The sequence below is a fragment of the Mobula birostris genome, chromosome 1, assembly GCF_030028105.1.
Source record: "Mobula birostris isolate sMobBir1 chromosome 1, sMobBir1.hap1, whole genome shotgun sequence".
NCBI lineage: Eukaryota > Metazoa > Chordata > Chondrichthyes > Myliobatiformes > Myliobatidae > Mobula > Mobula birostris.
Window position 1 is genome coordinate 208,567,001 of NC_092370.1, and position 20,517 is coordinate 208,587,517.

At 40.2% G+C, this 20,517-nt stretch overlaps 1 protein-coding gene across 1 annotated transcript in view; it reads right to left on the reverse strand.

Moving 5' to 3' along the window:
- Positions 1 to 20,517, reverse strand: part of rcor1 (REST corepressor 1) — a 107,525-nt gene that overhangs the window by 61,408 nt on the left and 25,600 nt on the right. The window contains exon 3 of the mRNA XM_072270225.1: positions 15,972 to 16,052. Within this exon, the coding sequence (XP_072126326.1) occupies positions 15,972 to 16,052 (81 nt within the window). The remainder of the gene's footprint in view (positions 1 to 15,971; positions 16,053 to 20,517) is intronic.

A 20,517-nucleotide genomic window follows, 5' to 3' on the forward strand; every position in this document is an offset into this window, starting at 1 on the left:
ACTTTTCTTTCCAGATCACCTCCTCCACTCTCTGCTGCCACCCTCCCTCAATCAAAAATTACCTTGAAGAATCAGTGCTCATTTTTCTCAACTCATGTTGAAGGCATCCAGCTTTTGGCATGGGCTGTAAACCATTTAGCCTGGATCAACGTCACAGTGGCATTCACTGAATTCTATCAAAACAAGCTAAATGTTTCATTACCTAAAATGTAGGGAACGTTTAGTGTTTGTGTGTTTGACAGATTAACATGGTTGGAATTATTATTACTCTCTCACTAACTACATTTTTGATTCAAGCAGCATATTATAGATTTTATTCACCGCTTTAACAATCAAATTATAATTACAAAAGTAGTTTATTAGTGGATGTTTGCTCAGGTGTACAATATTGCCCTGCTCCTAAAGACTGCTTTAGGAAAATTGAGCATAATTTCTGGACAGCCAGATGCATCAAGATCATTTAACTATCATCCATGAGCCTACAAAACTTAGCTTTCACGAATTATCTTAAAAAGCACATGTTCAAATAAAAACTGTTGAAAAGACAAACTTCCTGGTTCTCCCATGTTTAGGGCATTATGAAATTATTCAAATTGGCAACCGAATGGATTACTGGGCAATAAATTTAAACTGCATACATTATTCCACTGTTTCTGGGTTGAACTGTCAACAGTTTATAATTTCCTCTACACAAAAGGGCCCCGAAGTTCCCTATTAGCTCAGAACAGGACTCTGAATTGCTCCACTCTAAAAAAAAATACCCACAGGCAAGCAGGAAATTGAGAGATTACTTTGCTAAAATTGAAACATTTATATGCCTTTTTGGAATGCACTGTGCAATTTCTTAGAAGGTAAAGCTTCCTGAACATTAAGCTAAGCAGCAGAAACAGTAAGGAAAGCAAGATCATAGAACCACTCAACAGCCTCTAGGTCCACTGATTTGGTAGAAGTTCCCCAAGATCTTACTTCTGTTGGTCATCTCATCTACATTGTAAAGAACATTTCTCATATAATGTATCTGAAGCTGAAAGCAGTCAAGTACATATTGAGGAGACAGTGTTTGTCATGTACTTAGATTGGAGATTTTTTTGCCAATAATTTAACAAGTGCATAACCTAATGAACTCATCCAATGCTATCAATGTGCTTGAGATGTTTGGCAGTTTATATTATGTTCTCATTATTGACGATCACCCACCTGTCAAAATGCCATTTCAGACTCAGAAAAGAAACACACTTGTTGATATTCAAGGACAGCTCAGCTAATTATTCTTCAATTTCACTCATTTGTCAAACCACAGAAAAACAATGCCACTGAACAGTAACCACGAGGAAATCTGCAGATGCTGGAAATGCAAGCAACACACATCAAAGTTGCTGGTGAACGCAGCAGGCCAGGCAGCATCTCTAGGAAGAGGTACAGTCGACGTTTTGGGCCGAGACCCTTCGTCAGGACTAACAAAGAAGAGAAAGTGGGAGGGGGAGGGGGAGATCCGAAATGATAGGAGAAGACAGGAGGGGGAGGGATGGAGCCAAGAGCTGGACAGGTGATTGGCAAAAGGGATATGAGAGGATCATGGGACAGGAGGCCTAGGGAGCAAAAAAATACTGAAACATTTTGTCTGAAATACTGCTTTGTCCCCTAATCTGGGAGTGCATTCTGCCCCTTGTTTTTCTTTGAATATAAATCGCTGAGCCATAGAAAGTTATAACATGTGAAAAGGTCTGGACAGCTATCACCGTATAACCAATTTGAAATCGTCACCAAAAACAGAATAAAAGCAGGTGATCAACCACTTGAAATATGCAAATTAATCTTTGCCCAAAGGAATGTTTTACTAGTGCATCCTTTACATGTTCATAACTTATCAACTTTGCCAACTTCACTACCAACTTTCAACCCTCTCAAAAACTGACTTGGACTATTTGATCTCTGTCTCCAGCTTAGGAGTCAGTCATAGAAAAGTACAGAAACAGGTCCATCAGCCCATCTAATCCATGCCAAACTATTTAAACTGCCTAGTTCCATCAATCTACACCCAAAACATGGCGCTCCATACCTCACTCATCCACGTACTTATCTAAACTTTTCTTAAATGTTGAAATCAGGCTTGAATACACCACTTGTGCTGACAGCTTGATCCACACTCTCACCACTCTCTGAATGAAGAAGTTTACCCTCATATTCCCCTTAAACATTCCACCTTTCACCCTTAACCCATGCCATCTTGGTGTAGTCCCACACAACCTCAGTGGAAAAAGCCCGTTTATATTTACCCTTATCTATACCCCTCATAATTTTGTATAGCTCTATCAAATCTCCTCTCAAACTTCTACATTCCAAGGAGTAATGTCCTAGCCTACTCAGTCTTTCCTTAACTCAGGTCCTCCAAGTCTTTCAACCTTATTTACATCTTTCTTGCAGGTAAATGACCAAAACTGCAAACAACAGTCCAAATTAGGTCTCACCAACATCTCTTACAGCTTCCAGAAAACATCTCCTGTACTCAATATTTTGATTAACGAAGGTCAATGTGCCAAAAGCCTTCTTTACATCCCCATCTACCTCTGCAATCACTTTTTCTTTTTAAATCTTTTTATTGAATTAGTACACAAAAGGTAAAACATATAGAAACTAATACACTGTTACGACATAAATTTATGAGATATTAATACATAAAAAAGCAGTACAGTGCAGTTTAGTTATAAAATAACAAAGTAATATAACAGTATACTAATCTTCCATATATATCAATGAAGAGAAAAAAAAACCCAAAAAAAGACCCACCCCAAAAAAACCCACCATGCAACTAACCTAAAAAGCAAAGCAATGGGCTAACTAGGTATCAAGTAGACTTAAACAATCATGTCCTCAAACCCGACCTCCATTTATAACAGTTAAAAACCAAGAAGGGAATGTAAATATGGTCAAAGAGAAAAAAAGTTACATTAAATGAAAATGTTGAGTAAAAGATTTCCAGGTCTGTTCAAATTTAACTGAAGTATCATAAAGATTACCTCTGATTTTTTCCAAATTTAAACATAGTATCATTTGAGAAAACCAAAAAAATGTAGTTGGGGCATTAACCTCCTTCCAATGTTGTAAAATACATCTTTTCGCCATTAAAGTAAGAAATGCAATCATTCTACAGGCTGAAAGGGAAAGATTACTGGAAGTTTTAGGTAATCCAAAGACAGCAGTAATAGGATGGGGAGAAATATCTGTATTCAATACCTTTGAGATAATATTAAAAATATCTTTCCAAAAAGTTTCCAAAGTAGGACAGGACCAAAACATATGAGTTAAAGAAGCTATCTCCCCATAACATATATCACAAAGAGGGTTGATATGAGAATAAAAATGAGCTAATTTATCTTTAGACATATGTGCTCTATGAACAACTTTAAATTGAATTAGGGAATGTTTGGAACAGATAGAGGAAGTATTGACTAGTTGTAAAATATGCGCCCAGTCATCCGCCAAAATAGTAAAGCCCAATTCCTTTTCCCAATCGGACCGAATCTTATCGAATGGAGCTATCCTAAGTTTCATGATGATATTATAAATAATAGCCGTTACACCTTTCTGACAAGGGTTAAGGTTAATTACAGTATCTAAAATATATGTAGGGGGTAATGCCGGAAGGGAAGAAAGTATGGTACTTAGGAAATTTCTAACTTGGAGATATCTAAAAAAAAGTGTATTCTTGGTAAGTTATATTTGTTAGATAATTGTTCAAAAGACATAAGGGAGCCATCTAAAAATAAATCCAAAAACCGTGATATATCATTGGTCTTCCAAATTTGAAAGGCACGGTCCGTAGTGGAGGGAGGGAAGAATATGTTGCCTAAAATAGGAATCGCTAGCCCAAATTGATTAAGATCGAAAAATTTTCGGAATTGAAACCAAATGCGTAAGGTATGTTTAACTATCGGTTTACAAACCTGTTTATGGCGTTTCAAATCGAAAGGAAGAGAAGAACCTAAAATGGAGCCAAGTGCATAACCTTGAGCAGATTGTAATTCCAATGCTACCCAATTAGGAATGGATAGTGTATCTTGGTCAAGTAACCAAAATTTCATGTGTCGAATATTAATTGCCCAATAATAGAATCTAAAATTAGGTAATGCCAAACCTCCAACTCTCTTAGCTTTCTGTAGATGTATTCTACCCAGTCTCGGGTTTTTATTTTGCCAAATAAATGAAGAAATTTTAGAGTCAACTTTGTCAAAAAAGGATTTTGGAAAAAAAAAAAATCGGTAATGCCTGAAATATATATAAAAATTTTGGCAGAATAAACATCTTACAGCATTAATACGAGCAATCAAAGTTAGATAAAGTGGAGACCATTTAAATGAAAGTTGTGTAATGTGGTCAATTAAGGGTAGGAAATTAGTCTTAAATAAATCCTTATGTTTACAGGTAATTTTAATCCCAATATATGAAAAATGATTATTAACCAATTTAAACGGCAGGTTCTGATATAAGGGAACTTGTTTATTAATCCAGAAAAGTTCACTCTTACTGAGATTTAACTTATAACCTGAAAAAAGACTAAATTGTGCTAATAAATCTAAAGCTGCAGGAATAGATTTTTGAGGATTAGAAATATACAAAAGTAAGTCATCAGCATAAAGTGATACATTATGAGACTTTAAACCACGAGTTATACCAATAATGTTAGGAGATTCTCAAATAGTAATTGCAAGAGGTTCTAACGCAATATCAAATAATAAAGGACTAAGAGGACAACCTTGTCTGGTACCCCGAAAAAGAGGAAAAAAGGGTGAATTTAAAGAGTTAGTACGAACTGAGACCATAGGAGAATGATACAATAATTTGATCCAGGATATAAATTTCGGGCTAAACATTTCAAGTACCTTAAATAAGAAAGACCAGTCGACCCTGTCAAAGGCTTTTTCAGCGTCTAGGGAAATGACGCATTCAGGATCATTTTGTGACGGGGTATAGACAATGTTTAAAAGTGTACGATTATTATAAAAAGAATAACTATTTTTAATAAAACCCGTTTGGTCTTCCAAGATAATATAAGGAAGTGCTTTTTCTAATCTGTTTGCTAATAATTTAGAAAAAATTTTAGAGTCAACATTTAACAGGATATTGGTCTATAAGATGCACATTGAGCAGGGTCTTTATCCTTCTTTAATACTAAAGAGATTGATGCTCTATAAAAGGATTCGGGTAATTTACCAAGTCTTAATGAGGCCTCGAGAACCCTGAATAGCCAAGGGATTAATGAGGATGCAAAAAATTTATAAAATTCCACAGTAAACCCATCAGGACCAGGAGCTTTCCCCAGGTTCATAGAAAAAAATAATATTCTTAATCTCATCAGTGGTAAAGGAAGTGTCTAACATAGAACATATATCGTGTGAAATCTTTGGGAAATCTAGGTTATCTAAAAAGTCACACATATGTTTAGAATCTCGTGGAGATTCTGATTGATATAAGAAAGAATAAAAGTCAAAAAAGGATTGATTAATCTCAGCTTGATCAAATGTCAGTTGATCTTTTTGATTATAAAGCTGATTAATTTGAAATTTAGTAGAGTTAGTCTTCAACTGATTAGCCAACAGTTTACCAACTTTGTCACTATATATATATAAAATTCGCTTCTTGTTTTCATTAATTGATTTGTAATAGGGGACGAAAGTAATAAACTGTGTTCCATTTGAAGTTCAGTTCTTTGTTTATACAACTTCTCAGAGGGAGCTGTAGCATATCAATTTCCTTAATCTTGTCCACAAGAACCAGCTCCTCCTCCTTCAACCTTTTCCTCAGAGCAGCAGAGTACGAGATGATCTGGCCACGAAAAGTATCCTTTAAAAGTATCCCAAAGGGTGTTCATGGATATATCCTCTGTACAGTTAATTGTAAAAAAAGAGATCAATCTGTTCATTCATGAAGTTAACAAAATCCAAGTCCTGAAGCAACAGCAATTAAAACGCCATTGTCTATTATTTTGTGTATTGGCCAATATTTTAATAGAAAGCTGAAGTGGAGCATGATCCAAGATGGTTATAGAGTCATATTCACATTTAACCACTGAAGAAATAAGACGAGAATCAATTAAAAAAATAACCATTTCTTGAATAGGAATAATGAACATGTGAAAATAAAAAGAGAAGTCTTTTTCCTGGGGATGCAAAAAATTGCCAAATGTCCGTCGACCCAGAATCTGAGAGAAATGAATTAATCAAGGTTGCGGATTTATTGGGTAGAGTCTGTAAAGGAGCCGAACAGTCCAATAATGGGGATAAACAAGTATTAAGATCTCTGCCCCAGATTAGTGAAAACTCATTCAAATTCGGGAACAAGTTAAATAATGATTTATAAAATTCCGGACCGTCCAGGTTTGGAGCATAGACGTTAACCAAAACTACCTTTTTATTAAAGAGTAAACCACTAACCAATAGAAATCTACCATTCGGATCAGAAATAATATCGTGTTGCACAGAAGTGATTGAGGGATCTATAAAAATAGAAACTCCTCGAATTTTAGCGTTGGAATTCGAATGAAAGTTTTGACCCTTCTAGAACTTTAAAAAGTGTAATCTGTCCCCCCTCCGCACATGGGTCTCTTGTAAAAATACAATACGTGCTTTAAGTCTCCGGAATACTTCAAAGATTTTTTTTCCTTTTTATTGGATGATTAAGACCATTAGTATTCCAAGAGACAAAATTAATAGTAGACTTCATAATCCTTAAAGTCAACCCTCAAGTAAAGGAGGATTGACAATAGGTTCCACCCACGAACCCAGAAAGGGAACAGAATAAACATGAGATAGCGAGAAAGAGAACGCGACAAATACTTCAATAATAAGTAGCCCAAGAAGAAAGAAAATCTAAAAAGTGAAGCCCCCCCACCCCGAGACCCCAAAGCTAAATCTAAGATAGACTAGCCAGAAAGAAGCAAGCAGTAGATCTACCCCCATGACTTCCGATAGACGCTCACTAAAAAAAAAGTGCATATATAAAAAGATCAGCTAAAGTTATAACACAGTAAAGGAGTAAAAAAAGTACACCGATTAAAACGAAAACGATATAATACGAAGAAAAAACAGCTACATATAAAGAAAACCGTTAACCTACAACAGACCGTAAAATTAAACAAGAAAATGAGATATCAGCATAGACTAGCCAAAAAAACTACAAAAAGTACATTTAAAAACTACGAAGTTTAAGGCCTTCAGGGATGTGCGTAAAATGATACTGTGGGAATGGCCACTCAGAATCCCCAGGGAAGAAGAAAGGAATGACGCAGTTAAAGTTTGGCAACCATATTAATTAAACCGAAAAAAAACACTTCTGCCCTCATGTAGAGCAAAAGAAATTAAACCCAACAGATTAACTGCCTCCGATCAAGCAGAGATGATTTAACAGTGCGATTTGGATGTTGAAGGCAAATATTGATCCAGGTAACTCTGGGCTTCTGACGGAGAGTCGAAAAAACGGGAAGAGCCATCAGAGAATCGAATCCTCAAACGTGCAGGATAAAGCAAAACTGGTTTTAAATCCATCTTGTAGAATTCCGACATCACAGATCTGTAACGGACACGTTGATCACGAACCTGTTTACTAAAATCCTCCACCAATCCAAAACGAGGATCCGAGAAATCAATATAAACTTTAGGTCGAGCAAAGCAGAGCAGCTTCTCCTTGTCTTGAAAATAATGAAATCGTAGAATAACATGCCGAGGTTTATCTGACTTAGGCGAATATAATGGGACTCTGTGAGCCCTATCCAATAGTGGTGGTTGATCAGGAAATAAGGTGGGAAATGAATCTTTTAAAAGTTGAGAGAAAAACTTTATGGGGTCATCAGATTCGGCAGCTTCACGAAGACCAATAATCCTTTTATTCTGACGTCACATTCTGCATTCTAAATCAGAATTTTTAAAGGTAAGAAAGTCAAGTTTTTTCTTCATTCTAGTAATTGTTTCTTCAATTTTCCCCATCTTGAGTTCATTCTGTTGTGTGGATACTTGGAGATTAGATATAGCAGTCTGATGTTCCATGATAGATGTTTTCATTTTATCAATTTATCAATTTCATCGATGATTTTCTACAGTTTCAGATCTGATATAGCTTGCATAGTTACTGCTGGTTCAATCGGCGGGGGGGGGGGGGGGGTCGGTTACTTTCGGTCTAACTAGAGGTTTGCCGTCTTTCCCGTTCTTAGACATAGCGGACCTTAAAAACATCCAAATATATAATAGCAATCCACTGCAAGGTATTGTAAAAGTTGGTGCCTTAAAAGTTAGCTTAAATGTAGCTGATCATAGGATAAAGCTCAGAGGTAATGGAGCGAGTCAAGAGCACGACTTCACTCCATGAGCTCTATCGGAAGTCTCCCTACCTCTGCAATCACTTTCAACGAATTATGGACCAAATCCCTTCATTTTACCACATTTCTCAGTGCTCTATCGTTCACTGTGCAAGACCTACTATGACCAACAAAGTACATTACTGTCACTACTTCCTCACTACCCTGGTTGGCCCTACTGAAGCACATCATCCTGCACTTGTCTGCGTTAAATTCCATCTGACATATTTCAGCCCATTTTTCCAGCTGATCCGGATCCCGCAAGTTTGATAGTCTTCCTCGCTGTCTATTTCACCCACAAATTTGTTAATCCAGTTAACCATGTTATTATTCAGATTGTTGACATAGGTGACAAAACAGCAACAGACCCAGCACCAATCAATGTGGCACACTACTGGCCAAAGGCCTCCAGTCATCTACTACCACTCTCTGGCTTCTCCCACAAAGCCAATGTCTAATCCAATTTACTACCTCATCCTGAATGCCAGGCGAATGAACCTTCCTGACCAACCTCTCATGTGGGATCTTGTCAAATGACTTACTAAAAATCCACGTAGACAACATCCACCGCCTTCCCTTCAAAAAATTATTACCGGACCTAAAACAGATATTTGCTTCAAATCCGACAACTCCAGGGACTAGATTATACCTCCTCCTGTCATTTTTTTCTTCACTATCCTTTCTCAAGTTGAGGGCTAGAAGAGGGAAGGAACTAAGATGACACCGGAGAGCGACTACTTCAAGCTTATCTGTGAAACAGCTTAAATTCCTCTTTTGTTCTTTTCAAGGCGACTAGGATCATGTCTGAGTCAGTGATCTACAGCTGTACTCATGGTGGTACATTCCTGGACCCAGAGCTCACCAACTGGCCATTTTCAGTATCTCCAGGAGCAGACTTAAAGACATGCACTTTTGGGGTGCGGCCTCAGGTGGCACTCATTGACTCCTCGATTCCTTGCCAGTGTCGCCAACTGAAGCGTCGCAGGAGATTGCAACATCGAGACTGTGGGTACGGCTGTCAGAGGCCTCTGCACTTGAGCAACCTCTCTCTCTCTCTCGATGGGGATGGGGGGGGAAAGTCTGCTGGTTATAGAGTAGGGAGAGTTCGAATAAATGTCACGTCAGACTGTAACATCAAAACAACAATCTGTTTATCTTCGCTCTCACTGTGCAAGGGGTGACACTTCTCTCTCCCTTGTTAGTAAGAGAGTGCCTGTGGCATGTTGAACTGTTTGGTGACTGATGCTTCTGTTGGACTGCAGATCATGGTCTTCTTGGGGGCTTTGCTTTTGCTTGCCTGGTGGCTGGTGGGCACTGATGCTTCTTGCTGGAAGTAGTGGGGTGGATGAGTGGCGAGGGTTGATGCTTTGCTGCTGGTAGCGCGTGGGAGGGGAAGGGGGAGACTTTGCTGTTCTAATGTTTTTCTTCTGTTTTGAGGGTGTCTGCGAAGAATAACAATTTCAGGTTGTATACTGTATACATTCTCTGATATTAAATTGAACCAGGGTATCCAAAATGAAATCCTTTTCCTGAAAATGCACACTATAGTTGATTTACATCTCTATTCCCCACTTTTCTGCCTTGACCCCACCTCCTCATGGAGGGAACAATAGAGTTGCCTTAGTCCTCACCTTTCACCCCACCAGTCAATGCATTCCGCACATTACATCGAAATTTCCTCCAGTCACAATATGATCTCACACCTTCCTGCACAGGGGCAACTCTAGCATGCTCGTTCGCCCATCCTTTCCCACTTACCACTCCCCTGACACTTCCAATGCAACTCTAGGTTACGTGACATCTTTCCCGATAACTCCTCCCTCACACCATCCAGGGCCTAAACAACCCTTCCAGATGAGGTACACAGCTATCTGCATTGCTTCCAAACTTGTTTATTGTATTCAGTACTCCTAATGTGGCCTTCTGTGCATTAGCAAGCCCAAGCAAAGACTAGTCAACTGCTTTGCTAAGCACCTCCACTCTTTCTGCCATGGCCTTCTGGAGCTTTCAGATACTATCCATTTCAATTTCCCTCTCAATTCCCACACTCACCTGTCTCTCTTCAATCTTCTCCACTGTCAGGGTGAGTCCAAACACACCTAATAAGAATAGGATCTCATATACGACATGGGCCGTTTACAAACCGACTGCATGGACAATAAATTCGCAAACACGAGGAAGTCTGCAAATACTGGAAATTCAAGCAACACACATAAAAAAAATGCTGGTGAATGCAGTAGGCCAGGCAGCATTGATAGGAAGAGGTACAGTCGACGTTTCGGGCCGAGACCCTTCATCAGGACTAATTGAAAGAAGAGATAGCCTCCTGATAGAAGACAGGAGGGTGAGGGATGGAGCTAAGAGCTGGAAAGTTGATTGGCAAAAGGGATATGAGAGGATCATGGGACAGGAGGCCTAGGAAGAGAGAAGTGGAGGGGGGGAAGCCCAGAGGATGGGCAAGGAGTATAGTGAGAGGGAGAGGCATGAACATTGACTTCTCTAAGTTCCATTCTTCCGTTAACACCTCACCTCTCCTTCGTACCCCATCCGTTATTTATTATTATTAATTTTCTCTCTCTCTCCTTTTTCTCCCTCTGTCCCTCTCACTATACTCCTTCCTCATCCTCTGAGCTTCCTCCCTCCCCCTTTCTTTCTCCCTAGGCCTCCCATCTGTCCCATGATCCTCTTATATCCCTTTTGCCAATCAACTGTCCAGCTCTTAGTTCTATCCCTCCCGTCTTCTCCTATCATTTCTGATCTCCCCCTCCTCCTCTCAAATCTCTTACTGTCTCTTCTTTCAGTTAGTCCTGACGAAGGGTCTCGGCCTGAAACGTCCACTGTACCTCTTCCTATAGATGCTGCCTGGCCTGCTGCATTCACCAGCATTTTTTTGTGTATGTTGGTTGGACAATAAATTCTCCAGTTTCAGGTAACTTGCTCTGTCTCTGTCCCTTCTCTCTCCTCCTGATCTACTATGCCCACTCCACCTCCCCAGGCTTTTATCACCTGGTTCTTTTTCCCCCTTTCACCCACACACACTCCAACGATTCTCAAATGTCCATTCTCTTCCCATCGTGTGCAACCCTTTGTAGCCTTCACTTATCATCTCCTAGCTTCTGTTGCTATATCCTCTCTTCCCCCATCCTATCACTGCTCCTCACCTAGATCCACTGATCATCCTGCCAGCTCATGGTGCATCTTTCCCTTCACCTCTTTATACTGGCCAACTCTCCTCTATTTTTCCAGAGCAAATGAAGGGTCACAACCCAAAATGCAACTGTCCATTTCATTCTCAAAATGCTGCTTGAGATGCTGAGCTCCTCTGGCAGTTTGGTTTTTGCACCAGATTCCAGCATTTATCTTATATGGCTAACATTTTGCCATCTGCTGTAATTGAGTCTGACCACAAGTTTCTCAACTAACAAAAGTAGTCAATTATTTGAAATTTAAAAAAAGCTGAGAGATTTCTACACAATCAGCAAATGAGCACAACTCATTGATTATGCCTAAAACACAAAATATACACCGAAATGTAATGAACAGCTTCTTTCTGCTGCTGCTACACTAGACAGCACAGAATTACTTTGCAACCAGGGTAAAGATGTGAGATTAATTATAATCAGAGGATTTATATATTAAATGGTAAAATATTGCATTGCCATTGCAATATCTGGTGGCTTGATAGAGTAAGTTTATATAAACAATGAAGTGCCAAAGATCGCCTTTACAGGGGGATCACAGTTTCATTTTGACAAAATATAAATAATTTACTTTTATTTGCATTTTCCTGCCTGTGGTCATCAAACTTTACAACTCCTCCCTTGGAGGGTCAGACACCCTGAGCTGATAGGCTGATCCTGGACTTACTTCATAATTTACTGGCATAATTTACATATTACTATTTAACTATTTATTACTATTTTTCTATTACTATTCTATTACTATTTCTATTACTATTTATTATTTATGGTGCAACTGTAACAAAATACAATTTCCCCCGGGATCAATAAAGTATGACTATGACTATTTTGAAAACTTATTTTAATCAGAATGCACAGGTATCAATTAGGAAAAGTTGAATCATGTCTGCTCTGCATTATAGAATAGCTTTAAATTTGTAGATCAATTGCCTCTACAGTAGTAATGGAAGATTTTGCTATTTTATCTGACTGCACTTGGAATGTTTTTCCTTTCAGGACTTGCAGCTTTCTTGCATTGCAATGTATTCAGCAATTAGAATGGAAGGCAGATGGATTATAGATGATAGATAGATATACTTTATTGATCTCGAGGGAAATTAGGTTTCGCTACAGCCGCACCAACCAAGAATAGAGCATAAATATAGCAATACAAAAACCACAAACAATCAAACAACAAATGCAAACTATGCCAGATGGAAGTAAGGCCAGAACCAGCTTATATGTCAGAATGACCCTAAACCAGAGGCTCCGAACCTTCTTTATACCATGGACCAATACCATTAAGCAAGAGGTGCATGGACCCTGGGTTAGGAACCCCTGCCCTAAACCAAAAACATTCAGTAAAAATACCACAAAGAATTTCAGAGAAACGTTCTTGACAAAATTCTACATTGGGCTGACAAATTCTGGTCAGGTGATCAAAAGCAGGATCAGAAGTAGTGTTGTGTGTACAGACAACACTCAACCAGTAGACCCACCGGGCCTGCTATGGTGAGGCAAGGTTAACCTCAGCTTTGTCATTTAGTCACAGTAAATATACCAATAAGAGCATCCTCGGGGGCAAGAGACTGCAGTAGTTTAAAATGTGTGTGGGAGACAATAAAAATTTTAGCAAAGCTGGAAGAAGACAGTGAGGCAAGTAAAAGATCATTATAGGCACTGAGCACCAGAGATCAAGGAGGACATAATGAAAATGATGAGTTTAAAAAAAAAAGCAAGCCACTGGCAGAATTCAGCAAGTTAGGCAGAATCTGTGGATGCAAAATGATGGCTGAAATGTTGGGACAAAACCCTGTAGCTGGATAGTGTGCTAAGAGGAGATGGCCACCATACAGAGACTAGGGCATGGGCTCCCAGCCTGAGGTCCACAGACCCCTTGGTTATTGGCAAGGTTCATCGGCATAAAAAGAAGTCTAGCTAGGGGCAAGAGCTGGCAAGCAACAGGTATAGATGGGGCAATAGACAATAGGTGCAGGACTAGGCCATTCAGCCCTTTGAGCCAGCACCGCCATTCACTGTGATCATGGCTGATCATCCACAATCAGTATCCAGTTCCTGCCTTGTCCCCATAACCTTTGATTCCGCTATCTTTAAGAGCTCTATCCATCTCTTTCTTGAAAGCATCCAGAGACTTCCATACATCCACCACTCTCTGGGTGAAAAAGTTTTTCCTCAACTTCGTTCAAAAGGACAAGAGGAGGTAGCGATAGAGGCTGCATGGAGATTAGTAGAGACAAAGAGCTGCACATGATGGAATCTGATACGGAAGGTGGCGAGTGGAACCAGATAAGGGATGGACAAAAAACCGGAGCAATGGAAGATCAAATGGGTAAAGTGTATGGACAATAGGCAGCTTCCTCCGCAATGGCCATCCTGATCTCCCAGTTGCAAACCATTTTATCTCCCCTCCCCATTCCCACAATGACATGGGCTGTTCTTGACTCTTCCACTGCCACAATGAGGCCACAAATGAGGGTTAGAGAGTTGGAGCCATGTGGGGAAGGGGAAAGAGAATGGTGTAGAGGAGAGGGCAAAAAGAAGAGTGTGTAAGAAGACTGGCAAAGAAGGATCTGGGTGGGGTAGTGTAGTTATCCGAAAATTTTTAAATATTTATACTAGTTGATTGAAGACTACCCGTACAGAGTAGTTCCTCTCCTCTGTGGCCTCACCATGGCAGAGGAAGAAGCCAAGGACAAACAAATCAATGTGGGAATGGGGATGGGAGGTGAAATGCATGCAACTGGGAGCTCAAAATGACCATTGTGGACAAAGCTCAGGTGCTCAGCAAAGTGGCTGGCTGCCTGTGCTTGATCTTGATGTCAAGGCCATATTGAGGGCACTGAATACACAAGACAAGGCAATACTGATGATAGATCTGCGTAAAGTGAGAGTGAACTGCCGATGGTGAAACCTGTAAGGGAGTGCCAGTGCCAGGTGGAATGGTGAGAGCTGATTAGCAAGATTAGATCCAGATGGAAGCAAGGGTTGGGAGTGTCACTGAAGCCAGCAAAACTTTAGATGAAAAATATTGGAAATGAGCCCAAGAGGAGAAAAAGAATAGAGGCACAGAAAGGGAGCAAATTCTTTTTCTTGGACAGAAAAGCAGTGCTTCACTAAAAGACAGAGAATTAATTACAATTAATTTTGAAACAGGAAAGTTGCAGTGCCAATGAAATTTAACTTGGAGGTATTTTATTTCTACTTTTAAACGTGTGTAAACTTGGACACGAGAAATCCATAACTAGGATTCAGTTTCTGAATAAGGGGTACACCAGTTAGTCCAGAAATGAGTAGCAACACCTTCATCTTGATGAATGGTAGGGTAGCTGGGAAGACTTGTTGGCCTACTCCTGCTCTGATTTCTCATGTCCAGCTAATTTATTTCACTGTACATGATCCTGAGAAACGGTTAATACAGTGGAGTGATAAACAGAACATTAGTGAAGGGTTATTTTGCAATGCCAATTCTCTATTTTCCCACAGAATCTGGCTGGCCTAAGTACTTCTAGTATTTATTTTGTGTATGAGTAGAAGAATAATTATTTCAGATGATTCTAGTCAAGAATGATAAGCAAAGTAGCTTTTCCCAATAACCTACAAAGGGCTCCACATCTTTCATAGAAAACTGATTAAGTTCTACAACTCTTTGCCAATGATGAACAGACCTCAAGATTATCGTAACTACTGCAATTTTAAATAAACAAATTTCTTACATTCATGAGCGAGTAGTTCTGGTTCCAATTATTCTGGCTCTAAATTTGGTACATTTCTTTAAAACACAGAAGGATATTACTCTTCCAAGTGTTAGCACACAAATAAAGTCATCAAGAGCTCAGCTAAGATATACGCCCATTAAAAAAGGACACTGGCTCAGACTGCAATGCATGTGCCTTTGCAGTCTTATGTGAAGGACAAAATCCCCATGGTTTTATTTCAAAATTGCATATGGCAACCAGCAGTTAGTTTACTGGCATGTTAACAAACAAAATTAAAGCAGCCTGTACACTTGTCGATTTATTTAGCGATATGAGCCATGCTGCCCCAGCAATCACCAACAACCCTGATTAACCCTAAGCTAATCACGGGACAATTTACAATGCCCAATTAACCTACCCGGTACACCTTTGGACAGCGGGAGAAAACTGCAGCACCCAGGGAAAACCCACACATTCCACGGATGGGGCCAGAACCGAAACCCAAACTCCAATATGAAATACCAGCAAGTTAACTGCTACACTACCATAGTGCCCAATTCTACATCATATTTCTCCAAATAAATTCTCCATTAGCAATGGGCATAAATCCAAAGTCTCAGCGAACAATCCTTGGAAAATTGGGAAATATTCATATGAACTTGTATTCAAAGTAATAGTTTTTTTTTAAATTAAAATGAATACTGAAATACAAATTTAAGTAGAACTTACATTTAGACTCAGAGACATTCTGATTAGGTGACCAGACCAGCATTCCAAGGTTATCCCTTTCTTGACATTGCTTTGCAACTTCTGTGTGTGAAAGAATAAAAAAACAATTTATTTGGTATTTATGACATGCCCCTACTTTCAGTATTTACAAGTACAAACAATTTTAGTAAATATAAAAATATTAGGTGGCACGGTGCCTTTTATTCAGCAACCCATATCCAATCCTAAATTTGGATGCTAACCATACCAAGTTTTATGTTTTCTATATAATCACATTTTTTCATCTGCAGGTACTCCTATTTCTGACAGACATTTTGATGGACACGGTGTGACAGAGCAAGATACAGTTGTGTAGGAAAACAAAGAAGCTGAATGGGATTAATGAGGATTCTCCCCTGGAAGATGTCATTGGGTCACTTTTTTTTTGGTAGAAGAAAAACCAGTTCTACCATTGCAACAAGGTACTTAAAACTTTAAATTGAGATGAAGTAGGGGTGGGTTTTGGTAGCCAGCAAGAAAACAAGGAAACAATGAAGAATGGGGTAATTTGTTCACTTAAATGTAATCACATATTCGTTCATCATTTTGAATGTGCACAACTCCTGGATTCAATTTTCTCCTGTTCACACATTCAAAGAGTCCTTGGCCCCCCAGGATGTTACAAAACCCTTTACACACAATGAACAATGTTGAAATACACATAATAGAACATTGAATAGTACAGCGCAGAACAGACCCTTCAGCCCACAGTGTTGTGCCAACCCTCAAACCCTGCCTCCCATATAACTCCCCACCTTAAATTCATCCATATACCTGTCTAGTAGTCTCTTAAATTTCACTAGTGTATCTGCCTCCACCACTGACTCAGGCAGTGCACTCCAGCCACCAACTACTCTCTGAGTAAAAAACCTTCCTCTAATATCCCCCTTGAACTTCCCACCCCTTACCTTAAAGCCATGTCCTCTTATATTGAGCAGTGGTGCCCAGGGGAAGAGGCGCTGGCTGTCCACTCTATCTATTCCTCTTAATATCTTGTATACCTCTATCATGTCTCCTCTCATCCTCCTCCTCTCCAGAGAGTAAAGCCCTAGCTCCCTTAATCTCTGATCATAATCCATACTTTCTAAACCAGGCAGCATCCTGGTAAATCTCCTCTGTACCCTTTCCAATGCTTCCACATCCTTCCTATAGTGAGGCAACCGGAAATGGACACAGTACTCCAAGTGTGGCCTAATCAGATTTTCATAGAGCTGCATCATTACCTTGCGACTCTTAAACTCTATCCCTCGACTTATGAAAGCTAACATCCCATAAGCTTTCTTAACTACCCTATCTACCTGTGAGGCAACTTTCAGGGATCTGTCAACATGTACCCCCAGATCCCTCTGCTCCTCCACACTACCAAGTATCCTGCCATTTACTTTGTACTCTGTACTCTGCCTTGGAGTTTGTCCTTTCAAAGTGTACCACCTCACACTTCTCTGGGTTGATCTCCATCTGCCACTTCTCAGCCCACTTCTGCATCCTATCAATGTCTCTCTGCAATCCTCTACACTATCCACAACACCACCAACCTTTGTGTCATCCGCAAACTTGCCAACCCACCCTTCTACCCCCATATCCAGGTCGTTAATAAAAGTCACGAAAAGTAGAGGTCCTAGAACAGATCATTGTGGGACACCACTAGTCACAATCCTCCAATCTGAATGTACTCCCTCCACCACGACCCTCTGCCTTCTGCAGGCAAGCCAATTCTGAATCCACCTGGCCAAACTTCCCTGGATCCCATGCCTCCTGACTTTCTGAATAAGCCTACCGTGTGGAACCTTGTCAAATGCCTTACTAAAATCCATATAGATCACATCCACTGCACTACCTTCATCTATATGCCTGGTCACGTCCTCAAAGAACTCTTTCAGGCTTGTTAGACACGATCTGCCCTTCATAAAGCCATTCTGACTGTCCCTGATCAGACCATGTTTCTCTAAATACCCATAGATCCTATCTCTAAGAATCTTTTCCAACAACTTTCCCACCGCAGACATAAGGCTCACTGGTCTATAATTACCTGGACTATCCCTACTACCTTTTTTGAACAAGGGGACAATATTCGCCTCCCTCTAATCCTCCGGTACTATTCCCGTGGACAACAAGGACATAAAGATCCTAGCCAGAGGCTCAGCAATCTCTTCCCTCGCCTCATGGAGCACTGAAGAATGCCTTGGGGTTTTCCTTTACCCTACTCTCTAAGGCCTTCTCATGCTCCCTTCTTGCTCTCCTCAGCCCCTTCTTAAGCTCCTTTCTTGCTTCCCTATATTCCTCAATAGACCCACCTGATCCTTGCTTCCTAAACCTCATATATGCTGCCTTCTTCCACCTGACTAGATTTTCCACCTCACTTGTCCACCCATGGTTCCTTCACCCTACCATTTTTCATCTTCCTCACCGGGACAAATTTATCCCTAACATCCTACAAGAAATCTCTAAACATCGACCACATGTCCATAGTACACTTCCCTGCAAAAACATCATCCCAATTCACACCCGTAAGTTCTAGCCTTATAGCCTCATAATCTGAGCATAATTAAAAATTTTCCTGTCCTCTCTGATTCTATCCTTTTCCATGACAATGCTAAAGGCCAGGGAGCGGTGGTCACTGTCCCCCAGATGCTCACCCACTGAAAGATCTGTGACCTGACCCGGTTCGTTATCTAATACTAGATCTAGTATGGTATTCCCCCTAGTCGGCCTGTCAACATACTGTGACAAGAATCCGTCCTGGACACACTTAACAAACTCTGCCCCATCTAAACCCTTGGAACTAATCATGTGCCAATCAATATTGGGGAAGTTATCACCCATGATAACAACCCTGTTATTTTTGTACCTTTCCAAAACCCGCCTCCTAATCTGCCCCTCGGTATCTCTGTTGCTATCAGGGGGCCTACAGAATACTTCCAGTAGAGTAACTGCTCCCTTCCTGTTCCTGACTTCCACCCATACTGACTCAAGAGGATCCTGATACATTAGCCACCCTTTCTGTAACTGTAATAGTATCCCTGACCAGTAATGCCACACCTCCTCCCCTCTCCCCCCCCCCCCACCTCTCTATCCCTTTTAAAGCACTGAAATCCAGGAATATTGAGAATCCATTCCTGCCCTGGTGCCAGCTAAGTCTCTGTAATGGCCACTACATCATAATTCCATGTATGTATCCAAGCTCTCAGTTCATCACCTTTGTTCCTGATGCTTCTTGCACTGAAGTACATGCACTTTAACCCTTCTACCTTACTACCTTTACACCCTTTATTCTGCTTCTCTTTCTTCAAAGCCTCTCTATATGTTAAATCTGGCTTTACTCCATGCACGTCTTCCACTGCTGTATCGCTCCGAGTCCCATCCCCCTCGCAAATTAGTTTAAACCCCCCTGAATCATGCTAATAAACCTACCTGCAAGGATATTGCTCCCCCTCAAGTTCAGGTGAAACCCATCCAATCTGTACAGGTCCCACCTTCCCCAGAAGAGATCCCAATGATCCAAAAATCTAACACCTTGTCCTCTGCACCAACTCCTCAGCCACGCATTCAACTTCCATCTCCTCCAATTCTTACCATCACTATCACGTAGCACTGGCAGCAATCCTGAGAACGCCACCTTTGAGGTCCTGTTCTTCAGCCTCCTGCCTAGTTCCCGAAACTCACACTTCAGGACCTCATCTCTCTTCCTGCCTATGTCGTTGGTGCCAATGTTAAAGATGTAGCAGCAATTTTTTGTGTACGGCATGCTCCAATAAAAATTTGTATGATTACAACTAGATATTCTGCTTTTATTCATGCAAGGGATATCTACCATAACAAAGGCAGCACTTCTGGTCCATCCCCAATAATCAAAGAAAAATATTCTCCCACCATTATGATGCGCAGAATCTTGACCAAATGACAGTTGTGCAATAATGAATAATACTGCTCCAAGTCAAGATGTCAACCACCGTTAGAATTTGGAAGTTAACTGTGTTTAATGCTCCTGCTGCCCTCTTGTGGTGTAGGTCAAGGATTTGAGATAGAACAGCCCTACCTGCTAACACTTATTAAAACAGAGAACGCTGGAAAAACATAGCCAGTCACACAGCATCTGCGGAAAGAGAAACAGCCAACATTCAGGTCTGTGACCTTTTGTTTTCTGTTTTTGTCTCAGATTTCCAGCATCTGCAGTTTACCTTTTGATTTTCATTTACTGTGAGCATTTATCACCACTTGAAGGTAAAAAGGGTGCACTGGACCACCAAAGCCACTCAGCCTGAAGATACTCATGAGTACTTTAAAAACTGCTAGAAACAAAGAATTTCCTGCCCCATGTGTCAGAAGAAGCAGAAATCCAGCTGCTACTAAAATTGCTTGGAAAATCTGGGCCACTGAGTAATTGGTCACCTCAAGTTGATAAAAACATCAAAAAGCTTTTAATTTTATTTTGCTTTCTAAAGCAGAGCCTTTCGCAGATGAGCATATCAGAAAATGCAAGAACATCCCCATGAATTTCCACTTGATT